General features: G+C 39.6%; 1 protein-coding gene across 1 annotated transcript in view; it reads left to right on the top strand.

Moving 5' to 3' along the window:
- The window catches only part of LOC121958527 (dynein axonemal heavy chain 9-like), a 168,262-nt gene extending 144,831 nt beyond the window's left edge, over nt 1-23,431 (top strand). Inside the window, exons 62-68 of the mRNA XM_042507493.1 lie at nt 469-660; nt 817-1,008; nt 6,045-6,215; nt 13,851-14,033; nt 21,121-21,374; nt 21,456-21,591; nt 23,204-23,431. Of these exons, the coding sequence (XP_042363427.1) occupies nt 469-660; nt 817-1,008; nt 6,045-6,215; nt 13,851-14,033; nt 21,121-21,374; nt 21,456-21,591; nt 23,204-23,431 (1,356 nt within the window). The remainder of the gene's footprint in view (nt 1-468; nt 661-816; nt 1,009-6,044; nt 6,216-13,850; nt 14,034-21,120; nt 21,375-21,455; nt 21,592-23,203) is intronic.
- Nucleotides 23,432-23,707: the final 276 nt, after the last annotated feature.

Raw genomic sequence — 23,707 nt, forward strand, 5'->3', positions numbered from 1 at the left:
TCCCCAGGGCACTGCAGCAGGGGAAGTGAAAGGGCCTTCACTGTGGCACTCACCATGACACATGCTGGAATAAAGAGAATTTAGCCTCCCTATTTCCATAGGGGTTATTGGCATGCTTATTTAACTGTCTCTCCCCCAAGAGATTACAATGCCATTTACGTCCAGTTTTTTATTTGCTTGTCTGGAATAATGAGCCCAGGAGACGGTTGGAGGCTGAAAGCGCCTGACAAGTTGTGACAATTAAAAGGGAATCTCATTGTCGGGTTTATTGCCATCTAGTCATCTCATTGTCTGTCTGTTAGTGCACCGTACCGCTGGGGACTTGACAAAATAAAACAGATCACAGGACTGCCTGCCACAACTTTTTACCTGTAACACACCGATGTGTCTCAGTTAATGCAGCTGTACAGTTCAGGAGGTTGCCAGTGTGTGTCTTTTATATGCATCCCTCTTTTTTCGTTTTTCCAGGACACGCTGGAAATGTGTGCACGGGAGAATGAGTTTAAGAGCATTTTGTTTGCCCTATGCTACTTTCATGCGGTGGTGGCAGAGAGGAGGAAGTTTGGTCCTCAGGGCTGGAACAGATCGTACCCCTTTAACACTGGAGACCTCACCATTTCTATCAACGTCCTCTACAACTACCTGGAGGCCAATCCTAAGGTAGATGTGTTTCGTGTTTTTCTTTTATCCCTTTGCAAAGGATTACAAAGACCACTGTTCGTAATCTTAATTGGAAATCTGAACACATGTGACCTCAGCTAAACACCACAAGCCACCTTCTAGCAAGGCAACATACCCTCTGTCTCTAATTCCCAGGTGCCGTATGATGACCTGCGCTACCTGTTCGGTGAGATCATGTACGGGGGTCACATCACGGACGACTGGGACCGCCGTCTGTGTCGGACCTACCTGGAGGAATTTATCAAACCCGAGATGATGGAGGGAGAGTTGCTCCTAGCACCAGGATTCCCCTTGCCGGGAAACATGGACTACAACAGCTACCACCAGGTGAGACAGATTCAGATCAGGCAAGTGGTAGCCTTTCTATTAGATGAAAAGTAAATTAAAGTGTTGGATGTTCATATTAAATGTGGCCAATGTGTAAGTAATCCCCATGAGCAACTACCCCAGGCTTCAGACCACTCTGAATACTCTGTTTCCAACATGTTATTTTACTTTGGCTTCAAGATAAAGTCAAATCAAGATGTTTTTCTTTCTGTGGTTATCTGCTCACGGCACAATACAGTAAGCTTTTATACAGTATTAAGTAGCATACACTGCTAAATGTAGCTTCCAGCTGACATTAGGGAAACATGTAATCTTTGGTGCTAAGGCTGTTAATTTCTACCCTATTTCGGACTATATTTCTGATGGAACATTTGCTGGTTTACAAGCTTTCATTGCTGATTTTTCCTGATTATAAAGTGCCGTTATACACAATCAAATCCCAGTGGCAAGTACACTGCTACATGTAGATCTATGCTACCATCAAAGACAAACATTTAATCTTGGTTTCTGTCGTCATTAATGTCTCCCCGATGAACAGGTACTTCTACTACTACTAACTTTTATTCATGGTTTTTAATGGTAGAATATACCACTATAAACACTCATTAGTTGCTGCAAGTACACTGCTACATTCCAACTTCAAGGAAAAATTTAAGCTTGGTTGCTGATGTTATTAATGATTTTTCAGAGTACAGAGAGCTGCTATACACAGTCATTTGTCAGCTAAAATGACGATGCAGAGAAGCCAAGGTGCATAAAACCCAGACATGATGACCAATCAGAGCAGACTGGGCTTTTTTTGAGGGGGGCTTAAAGAGACAGGCACTGAAACAGAGCGTTTCAGACAGGGGGTGAATACAGGTGTTCCAGCACAGACAGTATGAGGAAAATGAAGTCTTTTTCCTCCATTAAAGCATGTAAATACTGTATGTACTCTGGGAATTTTTTTTTTACTAGAAAAACTATGAACCTGAAAATGAGCGCAATAGGTTCTATCCAAAAGGATACAACAAAAAAAGATAATCACAGAATAAAATGGCAAGTTCAGGCACCAAATACAATGCAACTCATACTACAGCAGTGGCACTCTAGGTGTTTTCTTGGGGCAAATGGGGGTCCCCAAGACACTTCTAAGTGGCCTCCATCAAATAAATGGTTGTTTAATGTTGCTTAAATTGAATGCATTATAAATTATACTTGAATTATAATTAAAAGTTGTTTTTTTCACCATCATTATCCCCCATCAACAGTGTAGAGATCTACAATCCAATGCTAAATCAATAACAATAAAACTCTGCCCATATGGGTCCCTGGGACATAACAGATTGTAGTTTGAGTTATATAAATATTTCTCTGAGGCGGAGCTGCTCTGTGGGTGGAAAGAGGGTGCCAGTAAGTCTAACTGGCACACTCTTCCGAAGATATCTAACAGGGAAAGCTGAAAGGCACAAAAGTCACAATAAGTGGAACTAGATGAGTCACAGAAAACACAAAATATTTAAATAGATGCACCACAAAATGGTGTGAAGATTAAATTTTTTGAAGCAGCTACAGTATGTACCTCTATGTTAGGTGGACAACCTTATCCCAGTATGCCTTAGGACAGATGTTCTCAAAGTCCAGACTCTGGTTTATTATACATATCAATAAATTGTTAGTATTGCATAATATAGTCTATTTGGAGATTATTTCAGCAATACTAGCCTGAGATTAAACCTAAACATGAGTGTTTCCCCATTTGACGTTGTTGTGGCAGCGTTGACAGCTGGCGAGCGTATGACCTTTAAGTCGTCACATGACAGAGTTCAAGGGTCGGCTAACAAGTGTCTGTTCAAAACTAGCACATTAGTTTATGGCTAACAAGTGGTTCACTTTCGTCCCCAATGCAGTGAAGATGTCACTATCCAAATGTGCAAAGAAAAGAAAAGTTGACCCAGAAAATCGAGTTTTCAAAGACAAGTGGACAGAGAAATATGCATTCATTTTGTCCCTATCCAGCATAAAGCCCATGTGTCTGATTTGCACGGATACAGATGGAGTTGTGAAGAGTGAAAATGTTAAACGCCACAGCTCTGTTTGAGGTAAAGGAGAGACAGGAGATGTCAGAGAAATTCAGTTCTAAGCAAGTCTTGTAAAAGTCATTTGCTTATCATCAATCGTTCAAGACCTTTGACCTTGAATAGAAATAAGATTTGGACCCTTAGGAATATTAAGTATGAGAACTCCAACCTTAGGAGAAAACACCAGTCCATTGTAGAACTAGCATTTATGGAGACAAACATCTTTTCAAACACCTCAACGTTTGGAGTCAGGGCAATCCAGTCCAGTCTGTTAAGCTGCTGCCAGCTCTGCTCTCAGTAAGGCGTCCTGTATCAGCAGGGAGTGAGGTCGAGGACACACTTAGATATGAGGCTCTAGCTGATGTTAGCTATACAAACATGAACATGAAGCTGCAGCTGTAAGCCTTTGGCTTCAGTTAGCAGAAAGCTAAACTTTGAGCAACATTTTCTCTCCATCTCTGAAACATATTGCCAATAATGACACGTTTTATTTTGTGTATTGTCAGACTCTCTTTTAAGCTCTCTTTTTTACAAGTTCATCATCCATTTCTTGGGTTGCTTTGTAGTGTAGGCAGTTGTTGCCGATGCTGGAATAGCAGTTTTCTTTGCAGGACTATCTGCCATTGAATCAGGTTTTCACTGTATATTTGTAGAACAGCCAATAGGTACGCCCTCACTCTGAAATGATTTGTAATTGGCCGAAGTCTCCCGTCATGGGCTAGATATTCTGAAGCCTGAAATTAGAGCCAAAAGGAGGTGTGGCAATCTAGATGTCTCTAAATCAACTTGAATTACAGTGTGCTCAGAGATTATTATGGGATTTTTCCTAATGTCACCAAAATGAAACTGCCCACACCAGCTTTAAAAACCGGGATCATCTCTGTTATGCTGTGTATTTTATTTTTGATTTTTTTTTCAGGGAATTTTTTCAGGTAATTTCCCCTTTTCTCTCTTAATTTATTAATTTTCAGGTAATATTCTTGTAGGCCTAACTTTTAATGAACCTTTTGCTATTTTTGGGGTCATTTCTTTTGAAGTTGCTCATGTCCTTTTTGACATGTTTTTTAAGACATCATGCCAGTTTGCTCAGGTTTCAAAAGGTTAATGAACATGCACAAATGCCCTCTGGTATGACTGGGCTAAGTCTAAATCCAGGAACTGCAGCCACCATGTTTCACTGGTAGTTAATAAACTTGGCTCTGGAGAAGCAAGCTTGTGACCGGAAGGTCGCTGGTTCATTCCTTGGACCTGCAGGATAAATCTGAGTGAGAAAGTGAAAAGGTAGTGCTTGCCCTTCCCTCATTACCACCACTAAGGTGCCCTTGAGCAAGGCCAGCAGATCAGACTGTGGTTGTACTGGGCTGCTTCCAGATGTGTATGTGTGTAAATGTGTATGTGATCATAGGTTCCTGTTAAAGAGAGGTTTCCTCTCAGTTAAACCTCCCAGAATAAATAAAAGAAAAAAAAACACAGTACATGCATCAGTTTATCCTCTGTGTGGTCAGTCATGATGTGAAACTGTTGAGGCTGAACTTGCTTTGGAGCACTTCAGGTGGTTCGTGACAGCTCCAGGCATCATCAGGTTACTGCTTTACCTCACCTAGTCTGTTGTGTGTTGTTATTTATCATTTAACACAAATCTCGATTTACAGGGTGATTCAGAAATAACGTAGGTTGTTGTGAAACTGCTGCTGTGCACCATAAAGGCTCCAATAGTATATATCATTCTCAGAGATTAATAAATAAGCAAGGCCGAACATATTGTGGTTATTTCAGTTTGGAATTTGGAGTATTTTTGTAAAGCTTCATTCTTTGACAGCTGGAACCAGCTTCACCAGTGTCCCTTAAGAAAAACTGACAACTGCCAGCATTTATATGAATAACAGTGGTTCAGAAAATGTGTTTCTTGCAGACAGTCCAGATTTCCCCCATGGGCAGCAGAGGGAGTGGGGTCTACGACTTGTATCTAATTTTCCCCCAGCCTGGGTGCTGTTCAGCGGGCACATCTTGGCTGTCATAGCGGCTCCGATGGGAAGGACTGGAGCGTTTTACATTTGGCTGTCACCACAGAGCGAGGCCGAGGGCAGAGCAGTTGAGATTTGGCCGAGGAACATGGGCTGTAAAGACCCATGGGTCCCCGGGGGGTCTGTTAGGCCTCCCTCACAAACATCCGGAGAAAGCTTACAGTATATTTAAGAGAGGAGTGAGGCAGGATAGGCACAAAGAAAGAAGGTGACTCAGCAGTTTTACTCCTCTTTCAACAATATACAGGTGTATGCAATCAGCAAAAGTTAGCCAGCAAGCAGAGATCAAACAAGCCGACTACAAAGTGTTTCTGTATTAAAGGCCAATATATTTTCCATCAAAACTTTCATCAGGACATTATGATTAGAAGAGTTTTTTTTTAATATAATGTAAGTGCCCCACAAAAAAAAAAAAGCAGCCTTTTTCAGTAGAGCTTCCACTTTCATCTGCACTAACTTAAAAGCATATTGATATTCATTATGGACCAGCAGATGGAAAATGCCACATTTTCTTCTCCTTGTTATGGTCATTAACAGTCTGTCAATTGATGCAGAGTGTTTGAATCTCACCCAGAAATACCTCGTCATTTATATGGTTCCATTCTTGTCCTTTGTCAGCAGTCCTTTAGAGGAAACATCTGAGAGGAGAAAAAAGACTGTACTTTTCTGTCCAGAAGTAATTGGAGTTGCCAATCTTTATGCTATTAATATAAACTAATCTACGGCTCAATTAGGATTAGTTTAAATGACATCCCGTTTAGGTCAAAAACATATGTTTATATTGTCTTCATTTTTAGGAAAAAAAAGCATTTCAGACAGACTCAAGCTTCACAGAATCTCAAACCTTCTTAAAATCCTGAATTTAAGGTTCTCACAAAGACTCATCAATCTGGGTTAAGATTTCTGACACAAGAGCTGTACACAGTTCTGACATGGATTTCTTCTGCTGCAGTACATCGACCAAACCCTACCTGCCGAATCACCCTACCTTTACGGCCTTCACCCCAACGCCGAGATTGGCTTCCTCACTCAAACCTCCGAGAAGCTTTTCCGCACAGTGCTGGAGATGCAGCCCAGGGACGGAGGAGGCGGTGATGGTGGTGGGGCGACGCGTGAGGAAAAGGTCAGTAGATATTGTAAACCACGTGTCCAAAAGTATGCTGACCCATAAGTGATTCTTGAACACGTCACTCCAAATCCACGTGCAATGATCTGTTTCTATAACACCCTCCATTTGCAGTTAGTAACCCAGTTTATTCCAAAGGTGCGGGATGGGGTTAAAGTCGGGACTCTGTGCAGGCCAGTCAAAATCCTCCACACTAAGCTGGATGAACCATTTTTTTTTACCACCTTTACACCTTGCATTAAAATGCGTTGAGGGTGATGAGGTTTCGACCACATTAAATACAAGTGTAAATGTAATTGCGTTTTCAATCCACACATAACTACATGGGCAGGAATACATAATCAGGCACAACTGTTTCAAACCAGCAAGGCAGCAGCCATTAGTCTGTTGATGAGCTAAGCTAATAGCAAGAAAGCTTATTGATATTCAAGACACAGTGGATAGAGTCAAGATGAGACCAAGTGTCAGCTTTCAATTTGGTCTCACAAAAGTATACAAGTGAAACTTCACAGTTCATATTGCAGATGAGCTATCTATAAAGCAATGGCTAAGCAAATGGTGGAAAATGGCTCAACTGTTGGGTTGATTGAGCTGAAGAGAGCGATTGGATCTCAATCAGATCTCCATGTGGTCTCTGGGGACGTATTAATAACCAGGTATAAATGTAATCAGATGCATTTTAATGCAAAGTGTTAAGGGATTCTTTGTTAACTTGACTTTGTGCACTAAAGCATAGTTCTGTTGAAACTGAAAACTGTTGTCACAGTGCTGGAAGCATCTACATGAAAACACTGTTCACTACAGCATTAAGATTTTACTTAGTAAGATCTATGGTGGGCAGGCAAAAACCAATAAAAGCCCCATTCAGGTGTGTGGAAAATTACTAACGAAAATATTCTCTAATCTAATCAAATATTCTGCCAGTTCAATCATTAGATTTCCTCATTTTGTTAAATAGATTTCAGAAAATATTGAAACATCCTCACTGTCACTTCCAACAGCCAGACGTGATGAATTCAGATGTCTTTTTTTTATCCAACCAACAACCCTAATCCCAAAGATATGATGTTTAATGTCACAAATAACAAAGACAAGCAGCAAATCCTCACAATTGAGATGCTGCAACTAATGAGTGTTCACAATGAAGTATCAAAGCAGTTTGTTATTTTACTGTCAGTTGAAAAATAGAGTAATGGACAAATCATTTCAGCTCAATCAGAGAGATACTTTTGGTGGTATGAAATATGTTGGATCAATGCCAAACAGGTTCTAATGGGAAGGCTTAAAAAGATTTCACTTCCAGTATTCTCAGATTCAGGTATGTTTGATTATGTTTTTATTTGTTTCCTTTATTCTTTTTAAGAATATGAATGCTGTTTCATAATCATGTTTTACCACAACAAAAACAAATCTTGATTATACATGCATCATCAGTTCAGACGTAACTTATTCAAAACCGTGTACTGTAGGCAATGTTGATGACATTTTGCATAGTCTGCCAGCACTCTATCAATATTCACTGGAGTTATTTGGTTACTTTGACCCTTGTTTCCCTCAGGTCTTTGAAATAGTCGCAATGTACGGAGGCATAATTCACAAAATTCAAAATTCTGCTCTTGGTATTCTGAATCAAGGAGATTATTATCTTTTTTCTAGGAAAAGGTTTTTCAGAATTTTGAGATATTAATATTGTTCATTCAGAGAAACGGGGTTAATATTTTTTTTCTTCAAGTGGATACATTAAGCTTTTCTACCAAAGAGTCCCAAAAGTCTTCAAAATATTGGATCAGCAGTTTTTAACACTTAACATGTAGTTTCCCTCTTTTTCTCCCTAGCAGCTTTAAATTTTAAATATTTATCGTACTTCATACTGTCCCACAGTATCACATATATGAATCGACATGCCCCAGCTCTTCATTAAAATTACATTATATGGATAAAATTTAACATATACTGAGATCAGAGACATACATGGGACTGAAGCTCTTATTTTTACTGTGAATAATGTGTAAAATGTGTACCTTGAAAAAAGAGGAGAGCAGGCCCCTTAAAATAAAGTGAAAGTGGAGTTTGTTAAATATACTTAAATATATTATATAGGTGTTTTTTTTTAATTTGTCTCAAACACAAAGCAGTCTTTTAGAGAAAATACAGAATTCACATTTTCAAAGATAAAATAAAACAAAATTGAATTAAATAAGAATCCCACAAGGCCAAAATATAGTCTAAACTGTTAATTGGATTTCATTAATCAAATACAACATCTGTGACCATTTTATATTAAATGTACCAAAACAAATGAAAAAGTTTTTATGGCTGCACCATTCCCTCAAGCAGAAACACACTAGATGTCTTGTGAATCGTTCGTATACATTTCTCCAAAATTCAGTTGAACATGTTTGGCAAGTTATAAAACTTTGGGGTTTACTGATTTAAAGTTGAGTTCTGTGGGTTTGAGCAGTGTTTAGCTGCACAGCGTGAATGTGTTATGACAGACCCTCTAGCATGTCAGTGAGATTTAGCGGGGTCAAGTTTCGAAACCGATGTGATATTCATACTTGAAAAGTCAAACCCTCATTCATAGGAGACACCCTGCACAGATATGTAAACCACAGCCTTTCACAACGCCGACTGTCTCACTAAACTCTGGGTGAGAGCTCCAAATCTTAAATGCATGATGACAACAGGTGACATTCTCTGTAGCTGCTGCACACTGAATTGGAAATAAATTGCAGACCAACTGTTTGGGGCCTCTGACAGCACCCAGGGTGATTTTTACAGGAGTGGCATTTTCTGGTCCAGTACTGCTCTGAAATAAAGCTTATTTGAGTGTAAAAGCTCAAACAAATATTCTGTCAGGGAGAGTGCACTTTCTCAGTGGAGAAAGTGTCACTTTTTTAATATCATAAATAAGGGTCTTGGTTGTCTGAGTGTTAGCTTTGTTAAAAAGTCATTTATGCTCACTGTTGCCTGAAACAAGAGACAAAATGTGAGTAATGGCACAGGCTTTACTTTTATTATCATCAGCCTGATTTCTCTTCTGAAATCTCATATTTTTTAATTTTATTTTTAGGGCATGGCTACTTTTCTGCATGTGAATGATGAGGTGGCTCTAAAGCATGCATGAAAACGCTGTTAATCCTAATGATTGTGTTTAGTTCGGGGCAAAAACAGTGTAAATTGCTAGAAATAACATTTAATTTCAAAAACATTTCCCTAGGTTTAGCACCTAATGTGCTAAACATAAGAAAATGTACCTAATGTATTAGCATCATATGAATTCTCAGTCACAGTGGTAATCATCCCTTTCCACTCCAGAAGTGAGTCAATCTCCTATGTTAACACACCCATCTTTACCGCAGAAATAAACATTTTTACAACCTGAAAAGCCAAAACAAAGCTTTGGTCTCTGTAGTTTATTCCCTGTTCATGTAAAGCACAGACTAAAGGCAATGGAGGAGGCGCAGATCTTTTTAAAGTCATCCAACTTGTCCATCAGAGCAAACCTGTTTCTCGGCAGTGTTCTATTGAGGGAGTTTCAGGTGTCTTCTGGTACTAGAGCAGAACTTTGCAGTTTTTAGGGCATCTAGAATAAATTGTCTCTAAGGCTTCCTTAATGTGTTTAGTGCCTCTCTAGTGCCAAAGCTGACGGTGTTTCCTCTACAGTGTTACAGGCCTGCTGCACCACCAGGCCAATGAGACCCCACACTAGGCCAAAACGTTTCCGAGGTTTGTGCAGGATAGTGAATTACACTGTATTTTTCCCCTAGAAGAAGTAGAAGTTATGACCCACTGTACTCTGCCTCTGATTGGCTCGTACTCTGTGCCTATGTTAAAAGAGTGGTGTAGGTTCTTCAGAGACAGGGCAGTGTGTGTGAGTGAATGGTTGAAGGGGTTGAGAGCGAAAGTGTGCGAGCAGGTGTTTCGATTGTCAGTGAATGCATCAGAGTACATGTAGCAGAGCAAAGAAACGGGTCTTTGCCCAGCAGTAAAAATGGTCAGCTAAGCAGTAAATGTGCAGTGGAAGTCACAGTTTTCTGTGTATAAATTCAGCTCTGTTAGTGAACTGAGTCATTTCGCGTCCGTTGTGTGACACTCAAAACAATTTATCCACTGTTTTAGTGCGATAATCATGGACTGAAGCCACAGCGAGGAAGAGGGTCGCTGCTTCAAAGCCCATCATGCAGGAAGTCACAAGCACAATGCAGCGAATCCTGTCAGTTTTCAAAATAAAATACCCTGTTGGTCATTTTGGTTTTACTAGATCAACTGTGGCGAGCTATGATGTATGGACGTATGCATGTGTATTCACAACCCAGTGTATTCACTTTTTCCTCAACTGAGCCAGGGAGCAAATGGGAAAGGAGAATGATGCTGTGGTGAAACTTTTCTCAAAGCCAGGAAAGATAAAGTGCAGCAGTGAATTCTGCACACTTGGCTCATGATGTGCTACTGTTTTGTAAATATATCTAGCTTGTTCAGGCATCCTCTCCTTGTTTCGTTCGCTTTGTTTTAAGTTTTTAATATACAGAGTGAACAAAAATTTGAATGCATAATGATATTGCTGTGCCATTGGACTGAATCCAGCCATGCCAGTAAGTCATTCCAGGCAGCGTATCTGCTAGGGGTTTTTTCATTGTGTACCAATGGGCCTGAAACAAAATTCTAGGGGAAACACTGGCTAATCAGCTTGGGGTCAGGATGCAATGTCAGACCAACCACTTTGGAAGGGAGGCTGAAAATATCCTCCCAGTATTTGGTCAACTTGGAACAGCGGGACAAACTCTGTAACAAGGTGCCCTCTGCAGAATTACACTTCTCCCACTGTGATGATACCACAGGAAAAAGCTGTGTGCACTTCACTCTGTTAGCAGTGCAGCCTATGCAGCACCTAACGTTGAATTAAGCATTGTCTGACATGACCATGTGTGCACATGATGTAGGCTGTCTTCCCAGATGTCTCCAGGGACCTCCGCACAAGAGCTGGGCGATAGATTGATATTATATTGATATCATGACAGGAGGCTAGATATCATCTTAGATTTTGGATTATATTATATTATATTATATTATATTATATTGTAGATGTCTTTTCATGGTTTTAAAGGCTGCATTACATCAGAGATGGAATTTTCTGGATTTACAACAGTGAACTTGTTTACAGAGACATAAATAACCCATTTATGAGGCTTATCTCAGTTCTGATCATATTTGAGTGATGGTGTTTACATGAGAACAGAGAAATCATATTCCTTGTATACATGACAAATACTAGTAACCCAGTAACCTGGTTCTTTAGGAGAACTCCAGCTAGCATTAGGCCTTCTTATAAATGGGATAAGGGCTTATCCAGATTTCTGGAAATAGGAAATGCTGTTTACATGCTCAAAAACATAAATGGGATACTCCAAAACCTGATCATAGGCCAGTTATTTCCATGTAAAATCACTCACTGTTGTAGCTGTTCTAGTATTTAACTTTATCCACTTAGTCATTATATATTATATTATCAAAAATCTTTCTATGTAAATATTTTGTATCGTCACTATACAAATTAGTCACTGCAATGTCGCTATACAGGTCTTTGCTCAAAAAAAAAATTTTTTTTCATTTCCCCTGGCCCTACACCCCGCACAAGTTCTTTTTTCTATGGTTACTTGATGGTTTCTGTCAAGGGAGAGTTTAGGCTTTGTTCTATATCATATCTCAAAGGTATTGTCTTTTTAGTGCTGAAAATCAAGTATAGGCAAAGGTCCGGTTTATATGGATTTGAGTTGGTAGAGTCAGGCAAGTGTTGTTTGATATCATTTCTTTACTTGTGGGAACCTGAAGTAATCAGATGTAGACAAGTTGTACTCCTCCCGGAGCTGCTGAAACCTGGTAAAAATGTTTTTTTATTTAATAACAAAATACTAAATGAAGATCATTGAAATTTCATTGTAAAAAGGCAAATATGATGTTTAGACTACAAGCTGAGTTCTGCAGCAAGGTGAACTAACTCAGCTCAATTTTGCTTCAATTGCAGTAGTCTGGTTCATTTTTGTGTCATGAATCTATGTTTTAAGTTTAAAATGTGCAGCTCTGTAGCTGTAGACATTACGCTTTTGTTTCTCTTTAAACATAATTATTGATCACTTCAGATCAAACTTGTCTTGGTCTCATTAGCTCAGTCACTTTTAATGGGTAACTTTTCTCAACCTCTTTTTATGTTTTTGTGTCTCAGTGACTAATGGGAACAACAGTTTTTGAAATTGGTCCAGTATTGAGCGAGGGGTATGAAAAACATTATAAAAAGGCTCCCTGCAGAGACAGACCTTTTTGTTAAAGGGTAAAATCTTTTTTGTTTCACCAGAAACAGCCATAAAATTGCAATTGCCAAACCTACCAGACTCCATTTACATAAACAGTAACTTTAATGTGCATAGAACTATAATTTCACATTTAATTTGATGAATTAAAAGTTTGTTTTCAATAAAACCAGAGTTGCAGATCGATGGGAAAAGTGGAAACAACCATGCTGTGTTTTTCACAATGATAAAGTTACTATTTAAATAAAGTCTGGTGGCTTTGGCGAGTGCAAATTCAGAGCTATTTCTGATTAAAGAAACAATTCTTACTCTTTAGCAAAAAAGTCTGTATCTGTCAGGATCCTTTACAAAATAATAATCTGAGCCTGTTATTGGCAATATTAAACACATTCAGTTACATTGCAGCATCTCCTCAATATTGGACCAATTTAAAAAACTTGTTCCCTTTTGTCATATAGGCACAAAACATGGAAACAAAGGGTGCGGCTTTATAAACACAGACGTTTTCTGGTAAGCCTTATCCTGGCTCAGTTTGTTAGGGTTATTCAAGACAAGCTTTTACCAACAAGCTTTTATGGTATGTTAGGTCAGACTTCAGCTGAAATGTCTTCCTGAGAATATGTAACCTGATTTACTAAACCAACTTTAACTGGTTATTACTTAATCCAACACCCCTCTAGTATCAACCATCTAAAATACTGTATGCTGTGCATCATCTGTGTGTACGCGTACCTCAATGTATTATGATGTGTGACCTTTCCGTCTCAGAAGCCTGGATTCTCCTGTCTTAACAGATGACAGCCACGCACAGTTTACCAACGAGGCTCACTTTGTATTCAGCATGCTCAGTAGCTGCCAAACCCAGATCAGATATTTGAACTGAAAAATCCATAGATATGATGACCTCATATCCTTTGTTCGGCACCTAATCCGCTGATTGATCGCTAATGCTGGTTGCCTTGGGAAAGTGTTGACATGGGCATTAGCTTTCATCACTTACCCACAAAAATATGATGTGAGCATTGATTTTCTGGAGGGATTAGACTGTTATTGAAAACAAAGAGCTGCCTTGCAAAATATATCTTCATGAATATTTATGGAACTGTCTATTTCAAACTGTAACACTTTCTCAGGCTGTCAGCGTTGGCACTACTGAGTTTATTTGACACAGATAACCCCAATCTCTCGCGAGTTTTTAATTTCAAGCAGCATTCTCTCCTGTTGTGTGTTAGTTGTCCTGATTATCTTTAATTGTAGCTATAAGAAAGATCCAACTTTTACTCACTCACTCATAGACACATTGTTCATTTCCTCACATGATCAGGTGCGTGCGGTGCTGGAGGAGATCATAGAGAAGCTCCCAGAGGAGTTTAACATGGCTGAGCTGCTGGGGAAGGCGGAGGAGAGGACTCCGTACCAGGTGGTGGCGCTGCAGGAGTGTGAGCGCATGAACCTCCTCACACAGGAGATCAGACGCTCCCTCTGCGAGCTCAACCTGGGACTCAAGGTGAGAAGACTGTGTGCCAGCAGAGAGATTCCTCGGGGTGATGGGTTCTGATCATATTTGAAACGTGTCTGTTCATGCTGAAATTGCTCTTAAAATCATTTTTCGATTTTATCAAATTGGACACTATGCTGTGCATTTACCTGTGGTGTAATGTAGCTCATACTTATACTATACTGTATGATAGGTTCAGATTATTATTCTAAAATGTAAGTGTTTGCCAACATTATGGAAAGGATCTCTACAAGGCAAGTCAGATTTATTTATATAGCATATTTCATACCTAAAGGCAATTCAAAGTGCTTTACAGATTAGTCAAGTCAAAGTTTATTGTAACCCAATCACAAAGCCCCAGTAGGCTTTTCAAATAGTAATTTCAATTCGATTTCAATTTCAATTTGATCTATAAAATGATGCTTGCTGAAAAACATGCCAAGTCTCCCAAGCAAACACACTAAAATGCAAAGATTGGAGAATATCTGAATGAATTCAGAATGCAGCAATGATCTCTTGATCCCTCTGAGTTATCTTGTGCCCTCATGTGAGGGGCCCAACCCCTAGTTTGGAAACCAGCTTCTAACCAACCAACTAGATTCACCTTGAGAAAGTTAAAATGCTGCTCACACGTTAAGAGGCTGATTTCCTAAAAATGCTAACACTCTCAATCATAATCATGCTGAAGTTCTTTAATCTCAACAGAATTGTGTGGTTTTTTTTTTTACTTCCATCAAAAAACATAATTATGACTTTCTTTATCAGCCAAGTCTTTTGGATTTATGATTTAAGTGAGTAACAGAAAGTCTCAACTGAATAATACAAATGTCATTATAAAAATGTGAGGCCTTTTGTTAGTGGAGTGAAGGATTTAAAGTCCCATTATTAATTTACTTTATTTATGACCATTTGGGGGCAGTGGAACAAACTGTAAACACATCACTGACACTGAGAATGCGCAAACATTTGCCTGTTTACACATCCAGTAACATTAGCATTCATTTGGAGTCATGCTGTCCACAGATATTATGTCCAACAATCACTCTCGTTTTAGCTCTGTTCAAGAACAAATTTGCCGCCATGGGTTCCTAATATATAAAATATGGAAATGTTTGGTTATAACATCAGATCCACCAAAAGTTGAGTGTTTCTATGTTGCAAATTAAAAAGAAAATCCCCAAACACTGGGTGGTATCTGGACATATAATGAATCAGCCATATACAGTGTCCTCTGTGCTTGGTAAGAACTTGAGCGCTATATACTGTAAGTGCGATGTATTATTATTATTTTTTAAGTAGGTAAAAAACAATCTCGTATTACAGTTAAACAGTAAACTAAGACATGCTTCTGAAAACATTTGAGGTGAAAAATATGCCACTCAGTAACAGAATCTTGGTTCATATTGGATCAGCATGGCAGTTTTACTGTTTGATTTCTACATTTCCAACAACTTCACAAAAAAGAAGCCAAAATATCCTGAACAATCCCCACTCCCATCTTGACTTTATTTGGAGGCAGAGTCTGTGCAGTGGCTAACAGGAAGTGAAGACAGGTAACTAGTTCCTGCCCATAAATCCATCAGGCCTAATCACAAGTAGCACTTTGATTAATAAATGCAACTGTCAATATTGGTGTCAGATCTTGCTTTTTACAGCATCAAATAACTAATTAAAACCAAACTGATCAGAAAAATGAACAAACATCAGTGTGATAGAAACTACATAAAGTAACTATCGAAAATAATGAATGATCTATTAGCAGCTTCCGTTTGCAGTGCAACCATGGATGTACAAACAACTATCACTTGATTACTTTGACACTGAAGAAAACTGAAAAACATGATGATTCTCATGCAAGTCTTGCAGCGTTTGATGATTTGGTTATGATTTATGGCTGTTTATTTGTAATGGACATTGGAGGTAGTGATATACACAGGAAGTTCAAGTTATACTAATGGATATCATTATTTGTGTCGTGTGTGCTCAGGTTTGACTGAAATATGATTCTTAGAAGACGGAGTACGGTTTTTGCCTCAAATGCAGCTCCTGCAGTATCTGTACCTCCTGTCTCTCCTTCCACTCCTCCTCTTCTCCTTGAGGAGACTTTAGGCTCTTTTATCTCTGTCTTGCCGAGTGTCCATTTCTATTACAGGCCATGTTCTGTCATTTTACGATGGTTAGAATATTTTATTTTGCTGTTTTTTATTACCTTACTAAATGTTGTTCTAATGAGTTTATGGTCCCAATTGCTAGTTTGAAGTCTACTTCAATAGAGCATAATGTTTATTTTGTAAATTATGCTCTCATTTAAAGTAAAATAGATGAAAAGGAATATTTTATGATTCACAAGTTGCTACCATGGTGACCTGACACCCAGGAAAGAGAGGTAGTAATGGTGTATCCATAGCACTGTGCACATTTAAATAGCTGAAAACGCTTTTGGCTGTTGTTCATGTTTTTTGTCTGAGGACTTTGGCCCTTTCTAGCATGCTCTTTTAATTTGAAGTTGGATTTAGAGCTGTGATTTAGGCTATTTTAAGAATTGCCAGAACATGTCATAATGACAAATGCAGGTTCGACAAACCGGTTTAAGCTTGTAAATTCATTTATGTATAGTTTAGCTCATAGGGACAATGCAAATACGCATAGTACAACTTCCGCCTGTTAGAAACAAGCTGTAGAAACTGATGTTTCACATATAGAGATTATAGCTATTGCTAGTTTCCAACTCCTGTCCCTAGGTAGGCCTTTAGGGAAGAAAAATAAGAGAAAAAAGATAAGATATCAAGGATACATACATTCGATAACAGCTATGGTGAAATAAGACAAAAGGTGAATATTTACATTAAAATACATATAAGTACAACATACAGTTACAGTAAAAAAGACAAAAACAAAAAAAAACAACAAAAAAATAAATAAAATAAAAAGACACCAATATATAATGGACTGGACCGGCAAAAACGGAAATTGACCCAATTCTACTTGCTACTCCACAGCTTGAGTTTGAATATGGTCACTTCTGGCTTTAAAAGCAAGATGGCAACAATCAAAATGCTAAACTGGGAGATTCAAAACAGTATTTCACAAACCATGTTACATCACAGTGGTTACATCCACTTTTTTTATCCTGCCTATATTGTTAACCTCTTCCGAATGGGGCTTATTTTCTTATTTGGTTCAGGACTCCTCGGAACCACTAAATTGCTTTGAGGAGTCCACAGAGTCCATCTGCCAACTGGCCCAGCAGGGATGATGCTAAGAGCTAAAAATGTTAAATATAAGACAATTGAACTTCAACTGAACTGTCCCTCAAAATCCAGCACAAAACCCTCAATTATCCTCAACACCTATGATTCACACCACGTTGGCTCGGCTGCTGCTGACTGCGACGGGTTGCTGCATTAGTGTTCCTGCATAACTAAACCTTTTCCTCTGTTGTTTGTCAGAGGCTCAGTCTCCAGAATGACTCAGAGATTTGGCTTACAGAGGAGCAGAGAGAAATGAGACGTCTGCGCTCTGTGTGTCAAGCCTGACTGAGTCGTGTGTTAACAACAAACGCAAAGAGAAAAAGGGGGGGAGAAAAATGTGTAAAAGCGTTTGTTGGGAGTTATGAGGCTTCGATCTCCTGACACAACAAGCTTCAATAAATCGGCTCAGTGATTTAAAAGCCATGTCGACGATTGTACCAGCAAATGGAATCATATTTCGTCTTTATAGTGGAATAAATAGACGCTATCAGAATGTTAGCCTTGGTCAGATGGTGCAGTTTCATGGCGTGTCAAAGTGTGCTGTGACTCTGCTGAAGGATCAGGATTATTTTGAGGAGTGTTGCAAAGGCGAAAGGCTCACCATAAACACACAGATGTAGATAAATGTACAAAATCTTATCTCCCTCATAAAGAATTGCTCTGACTGTCACATGAGGGTATCTATACATCAGCAATACATCAGCTCCAGTATCAGCGGGTGAAGGACACCACTGTAGTCTCATTACTCTTCAGTGCCATCTTCTCTTGGCTATCTTACAGCATGTTACCTTATCTGGCATGGCGTGCTTGTCTGCATGTTTATGTATGCATCAGTAGCGAGGGCTTGTTACTGCTCAACACCTTATGCGTCTGGGAGGTGTCACCTCCAATGTTTAGCTGCTGAGACAAAAAGGAAGTGACACGTTGAACTCCCGGTTCCTTCCTGTAATGAAAATTCACAAACGTACGAAGAACTTTTATGTACAAAAAAAGAGGCAGCATCTGTCAGCCCACAGAACAGTCATCCTAATTAAAATAGACGTTTTCCAGAAAGACGATGAAAGCCAAAAGCCAGATTTTCTAATATCCACAAGCCGCCTGTTCATCAAAGTACAGCAAACACTGGAAAATTCAAACCAAGGCAGTGATAAAGTTTATGTCCACATGTTGTTTTTCTGCTAAAGCATACAGCTCTTAAATGTGCATGGCCCATGCTTTTCCTTTGAGCAAAATATAAGTGCCCAAAAGGGAGAAATATTTGTTTTATAGTTAGACAGCAGCCATGGCGCAACAGGAAAAAGCCAAAAACACAGCTTTCTGGCTGGGATCTTCTTCTTATCTACAAACATGAGGCCTCTCATTACAGCCAAGCTCCCATAAACAAGAATGGTCTAGCTGCAGAGCTCCATGCTCAGGCCCACCTCTTCTGTTGGACTATTTCTGATCATGAGCTTGAAGAAAGAAGTGAATTTTGTAGGCTAGAGACAATCATCAGGATATGATAGCATACATACATATATAGCATATATGATAGTGTGGGCGATATATTGAATATACTCAATGTATCGCAGCCATGTTCTTCATTGCGTACATTGAGGATAAATTGTTGCATCGTTTATGTAAATCACCAGCATTTTGGTTCTCTTGCTCACTTCTATGGCTCTTTGCCTCTCACAGACACACGCACACAAAGCAGGGCTTTTGCAGAGCTCCAGACCATGACTGGTCATATTTTGCGACCATGGACCACTACTGCGATTAATATCAATATTAATATCTGAACTGGAGAGCTGTTTATTTGTTTCCAGCTTACAGTGAATAAAATAATACGTTAAATGGTGTTGTGCTAACAGTCTAACTTAATAATTGGTAGTGGCAGTAGTGTGCGCAGGTAAAGCATGAGTTTGTATTTGTAGACCTCTGATCGTGACTATATAGTCATATTTTGCATCCACGTCACACCAGTGCAATTTGCAAATTTTAGTAATATTTGAATTGCAGAGCTGTTAGTTTGTTGGCTGCTCACAGTTAATAAATCCTCATGGTTAAAGTCACCACATTATGTTTAACTGTTTGCTAACGCTAATATCCAGCTGTTGACTGGAGGCTTCAAGTCCACAACAAAAACATCAACATTTCTGGGCTGAGACAAGCCAGGTCCTTCAAAATAAAAGCAACATGGGTCCTGCTTTGATTTATTTAACTATAACAATACTTTTTAAAATTTCATTATAAAAGTACTCCATATAACTTCCGTAAAACCATATTTTATTATTAACATGGATATAATACAATGTATCAAAGGTCCAGTGTGTAGGATTAAGAGGCATCTATTAGAAGAAATCATATATAATATTCATGACGATAATTTTTATTAGTTTACAATCACGTTAAAATAAAATCAAATCAAAAGTGTTTTTCCATACTGGGAAACTTGAATGAGCTGTTCATATCTACCATACAGAGTGCGTCTACCTACATAGGTCCACTGTATAGTTTCTACAGTAGTCCAGAATAGACAGACCAAACACTGGCTCTGGATGGGTCACTCAAGTTTTCGCATCAGCCACTGTAGTTTTCCTGCATGCTTGGAACTGCATCGGCTACTTAATTTGTTGGCGATAAGTCTGATAAAACAATACACTGCACAGTGTAATACAGAGACATGTAAATGTTGTTTATTGATAGGAAATCTAATAAATACATGTAGTCTTCCACTTTAACACACATGATTATTGACCATGCATCCTGGGATTGAGATGGGTCCCAGCCTGGAGCTCTGCAGCAGGACGCTATTGTAATAAACAGGGGGCAGTAGTACACTCAACAGTTTTCTTGCTAACAACACCAAAGTCAGTCAGTCTCTGTTGATGGCACTTTAGCACACCTGTGCAGCTGCTGTTTTACAAAGTAATCTCAAATCAAGGGCCCACTTAGTTGCTTTTTCATAACTTTTGAACACATGTCCTTTTGATGGTTCCAACAGATGTATTTGTCATTGTAACTGTAGTGTATTTTAGCTAACCTTTGCTTAGTCTAGTACGAGCATATTTCAGGCTGGCTTGCATTTTAGCAATTAGCTAACCAGCTACAGCAGCTCATAACTATCCCTGTACAAGTAGTCACTATTCTGCTAAGCTGCCTGAGCAAAGACACATCAAGTTTTTTCAACATCAACAGCTTGATTTTGATGCGTCAAAGTGAAGTACAGTGGATTGCAGTAAAAGCCATTCAGTGTTCCCGTTGGCAAAGTGAATGCAAACATGAGGAAAAAAAAGACCCCTGGAGATATGTAGCTCTCAACAGAACTGCTTGGTCCAAAAACACTAATTTGGCTAAATTTACTAAATTCACTTTACTGCTTACTGGTGTGACCAGGGCCTAAAGGAGCACTACTGATGTATCTCCAAAGATATATTTTTCTTTGTTTCAGCAATAATAATTCTAATAAAACTAATGCTAATACTAATACTAACAATGATATTAATATTATTATTTTACATCAGGCTTATATATGGCTTTTCAGAGTCCTTAAAGATACTTTACATGGGGAAATATTTATACATAAAAAGGAAAATAAAAGAAACAACAACAAACAGTGTGTCCTTTGATATAGTCAGTGAAATAAATTGAAAGATTGAAACTGAATTGAGTCCACTTGTGAATACGAATATAGGGGTGGTGTTGGGGCTTGGGGGGGGTTAGTCTGAACAGGTGGGTTTTGAGGGCTTATATTAACAATAAACTGGCGAAAATGGCTTGGACAATAATGTTTGACAGCAGCAAAATTGATTATTTCATTATATTATTGAATGTTCTCCTTTCCTGTGGCCTCCACCCCTCAGGGAGAGTTAACCATGACCAGCGACATGGAGAACCTTCAGAATGCTATTTTCCTGGACATGGTGCCGGACAGTTGGACCAAGCGGGCCTACCCATCCATGTCTGGCCTGGCCCTGTGGTTCACTGACCTGCTGGCTAGGATCAAGGAGCTGGAAGCCTGGTCAGCTGACTTCGTCCTCCCCTCTGTGGTGTGGCTGGCAGGCTTCTTTAACCCACAGTCCTTCCTCACAGCCATCATGCAGGCTATGGCTCGAAGGTAGGCTTGTTTTGTAACAGGACATCAACACGGTCGCAACAACACAGTGACACAGCAAATCTCCATGTGTTTGAATGACAGGAACGAGTGGCCTCTAGACAGGATGTGTCTGCAGTGTGATGTCACCAAGAAGAATCGCGAGGACTTCACTGTACCGCCTCGGGAAGGGGCCTACGTACACGGGCTGTACATGGAGGGTGCACGCTGGGACACGCAGGTACATGAGTTATTAATTGATTGCTTTGTTGAGCTGTCACAGATGCAGCATATGGCTGAGTCTGATGTCTAGTCTCTGGGGAAGGTGTGGATACAAAATTAAAAAAAAAAACAGCACACTTTGATTCAGCATACAGAAATTTTCCTTTAAAACACTACTTGTGATGATAAATGACAAGCTAACACATGGACATAAGGTGAGCTAACCCCAAAACACATCTTTAAACTGAGTCAAGTAAAGTAACTTCACTATTTCTCCCCGAAGGGCCTCCACATTCCCTTTGTGGCTTAATTTTCTGCTTTGCATCCTGCTTGCGTTCAGCTCTCGGAGCGCAGTGCATTACTCAGCTTCCCAGGGCTCTATCTATCTACATACATACAGCTACTGTATATGCGCCCAGCTTTCAAGGAGCATCCCTGTAGACTTCTTAATTAGGGAATGTGCAGAGTGTGCACTTGAACACTTAGATCGCCCTTTGGAGGAGTGGTTCCTTTTTTCTTCATTAAAGTTGGAGGCACAGGCAAAAAAGACAGGCGGACAGACGGGCCGGGCGGCTTCTCCTCACAACTCCTCCGCTCTCCGTCTCCTCCTCCTCCTCCTCCTCTCTTCATGTCCTCCTCTCAGCCCCAAGGCCAGTTCTGTGCCACTGGCGGGGAGCAGTGAATAGGAGAGTAAGCAGCGCTCCATCTGGACACAGCCCTGTGCAGCAATAAAAGTCAAAGATTTATGATAAACCTACTCATCTATATTAATGAAGCATGCATTTTATTCAGACATCAAAGACAGCTAGATGCTGTATATGGTAAACACAGTGTGCGCTGAATGGATATGATAGAAATGCAGACATTACACAAGGGAAGCTTGTGTGTTTTTGTGATGGACTCCAATTAACAGTGATGAATACTCCAGCGTTATGATGTTATCTCAGTATGTTGAGATTATACAATAAAAGTACGTATCTTTTACCCTAGTAACACTGTAAATACACTGTCATTAAAGTAATTTAGAGTGAATCTCAATGAGCCCTCAGGATACCCATCATTTGTATTTACCCAAACACACATAAAGTTATTGGTATTTAACGTCTCTTCAAAGTTTTACAGCAAATGCAGATGCAATTAGGGCTTTGTCCTCTGAGCTTTCCAAAGTCATCAGGATTTACATTCATTCCTGAAAGTCACTGTGCATGCATGGTGAAACTTCTGTTTGTCAGGCGCTAAGTGTAGGAGGATTAATTAATGAGACAGACCACTCTGTTTCAGCGTGTTTATAGAGTGTGCATTCTAAGGCAGGGCAGCTTGACTTCGACTCAAACTCTGCCGACTTTCACCACTTTTTCAAGGGTACCACAATATTGTGTTCTGCAAACTGGACGTCTAACATCGTTTGTGCCAACCGAGATTAGTCCAACATCTATTTTTTTCTCCTACAAAAGAGCATTATTAAATGCAGCCTCAATGGAAAGCACATTGTAGGGGACGAGTTTTACTGCACCTCAAACTCATTTCTAACTTCTCTGTGAAGTGTTTCTGTCTGTGGTTGACTGGCTTGTCACCCCCCCCCAACATCCACCCACCTTCCCTCCCTCCTTCCTCCTTCCTTTCTCTTTCAGACTGGCATGATTGTGGATGCCCGCCTTAAAGAGCTCACCCCGACCGTGCCAGTTATTTTCATCAAGGCCATTCCTGTGGACAAACAGGAGAGCCGGAATGTATACCAGTGTCCTGTCTATAAGACTCGCCAGAGGGGACCCACCTACGTTTGGACCTTCAACCTAAAGACCAAAGAAAATCCCTCCAAGTGGACTTTAGCTGGAGTGGCCTTGCTGCTGCAGATCTAGCAGAAGTTCAAGTGCTTTATTGTGGTTATGGTGCCAACAGGGTCAAGAGTTCCTTTCACTTAGGGCCAAATACTTCAGAGCGAGACAGTGTAACTTTTAGAGGCAGAAAATGCAGTTTTCCTCTTGCGAATGAAAAGTCAAGCACATATTTGCTCAATTTAGTACACTCAGGGGTTTAGCTGTTACAGCCCTAATTGGTCTGGTATGACCAGTATCTCAGTTTTAGCATATCACAAAAGGAAAACATGATGTAAACAAACTGTAATGAAATTTATA

The sequence above is a fragment of the Plectropomus leopardus genome, chromosome 19 (assembly GCF_008729295.1).
Source record: "Plectropomus leopardus isolate mb chromosome 19, YSFRI_Pleo_2.0, whole genome shotgun sequence".
Taxonomy (NCBI): domain Eukaryota; kingdom Metazoa; phylum Chordata; class Actinopteri; order Perciformes; family Serranidae; genus Plectropomus; species Plectropomus leopardus.